The 1791-nt window shown below is 43.7% G+C and overlaps 1 protein-coding gene across 1 annotated transcript; it reads left to right on the forward strand.

The window, feature by feature from the left end:
• Positions 1 to 825: 825 nt before the first annotated feature.
• On the forward strand, positions 826 to 1791 carry LOC103565906 (olfactory receptor 52P1). Its single transcript, XM_008542099.2, has one exon. The coding sequence runs from the start codon at positions 826 to 828 to the stop codon at positions 1789 to 1791; it is 966 nt and encodes a 321-aa protein (XP_008540321.2).

The following is a 1791-nucleotide window of genomic DNA, read 5'->3' on the forward strand; positions in this document are numbered from 1 at the left end:
AAATATGAATTAAGGATTAACCAAGAAGTGGACTGTAAAATGTTGGAAGTTTCTGTTTTAGAAATAAAATGAAATCCAAAAAGGGTTCACTTAAACATCTTGGGAAATGGAAACTGAATATGTGAGGCTAGATGAAGCATCTTTTGGAATTTCAGATGAAGATAGATCAGGGACATGTGAATATCTCTCTTAGTTAATGTAAGGAGTGGAAAGAACTAGGGTAATATTAAGATCAGAAATAATCACCAAGCACTAGGTCCAAAACTAGAACCCATTTTAAGTTGAAAAACAATAAAAATGATGTCCAGCTTCATTCAGTGAACTGTGTTGGCCGTATGTGTTTTAGACTGTTGATTCCACCTAATCTCTTCCTATACTCCAGAAGAGAGAGAGAGAGAGAGAGAGAGAGAAAGCGTGTGTGTGTGTGTGTGTGTGTGTGTGTATGAAGTATATTTCTGAGAAGAATAAATGGGGTCTGTATCTTATTTTGAGGCCAATAAGCCTTAGCCAGAAGACATTTCTGATTTATTTAAATTCTTATTTGAACCCTTTCTCATATTCATTTATTTTATTTAACAAGTATTATGTCAGGCACTATTCAATGCTCTTCACAAATTTTAATCCATAAAATTCTCTTAACAACTATAGCGGATAATACTATTATTTTTCCCATTTTACAGGTGATAAAATTTGCCTAACATTGTATAGCTAGTAAGCGTTACTCTAGTCTCATTCATATCCCTGTCCTGTGTTGTCTCTTCAGGTAAGGTGATACTTTGTGGAGGTTTCTGACCAGAGAAGATTCCCAGAACTCTTGGCCAGACCATGGAGTCTCCTAATTATACCAATCTGGACTCTTCTGTTTTCTTCCTCCTGGGCATCCCAGGTCTGGAACAGTTCCACCTGTGGTTCTCACTCCCTGTGTGCTGCCTGGGCACAGCCACAATTGTGGGCAACATGACCATCTTGGTTGTTGTTGCCACTGAACCAGCCCTGCACAAGCCTGTGTACCTGTTCCTGTGCATGCTCTCAACTATTGACTTGGCTGCCTCCTTCTCCACAGTTCCCAAGCTACTCGCCATCCTCTGGTGTGGAGCTGGAGACATCTCTGCCTCTGGCTGCCTGGCACAGATGTTCTTCATTCACGCCTTCTGCATGATGGAGTCCACCGTGCTGCTGGCCATGGCCTTTGATCGCTATGTGGCCATTTGCCACCCACTCCGCTACACCACTATCCTCACTGACACCATCATTGCCCGCATTGGAGTGGTTGCTATGGTGCGGGGCTCCATGCTAATGCTCCCATGTCCCTTTCTAATTGGACGTTTGAGCTTCTGCCAAAGCCATGTGATCCCCCACACATACTGTGAGCACATGGCTGTAGTGAAGCTAGCCTGTGGGGACACTAGGCCTAACCGCATGTATGGGCTGACAGCAGCACTGTTGGTCATTGGAGTTGACTTATTCTGCATTGGTCTTTCTTATGTCCTCATTGCACGAGCTGTCCTTCGCCTCTCATCCCATGAAGCTCGGTCCAAGGCCCTAGGGACCTGTGGTTCCCATGTCTGTGTCATCCTAATCTCTTACACACCAGCCCTCTTCTCTTTCTTTACCCATCGCTTTGGCCGTCACATTCCAATCCATATTCACATTCTTTTTGCCAATGTCTATCTGCTCTTCCCACCTGCTCTTAACCCTATGGTATATGGAGTTAAGACCAGAGAAATTCGGGAAAGAGTTGTCAAAGTGTTTCAAAGGGGTAAAGGAACCCAGATCAAAGCATCTGAGTGA

Source organism: Equus przewalskii, chromosome 6 (genome assembly GCF_037783145.1).
Source record: "Equus przewalskii isolate Varuska chromosome 6, EquPr2, whole genome shotgun sequence".
NCBI classification, from domain to species: domain Eukaryota; kingdom Metazoa; phylum Chordata; class Mammalia; order Perissodactyla; family Equidae; genus Equus; species Equus przewalskii.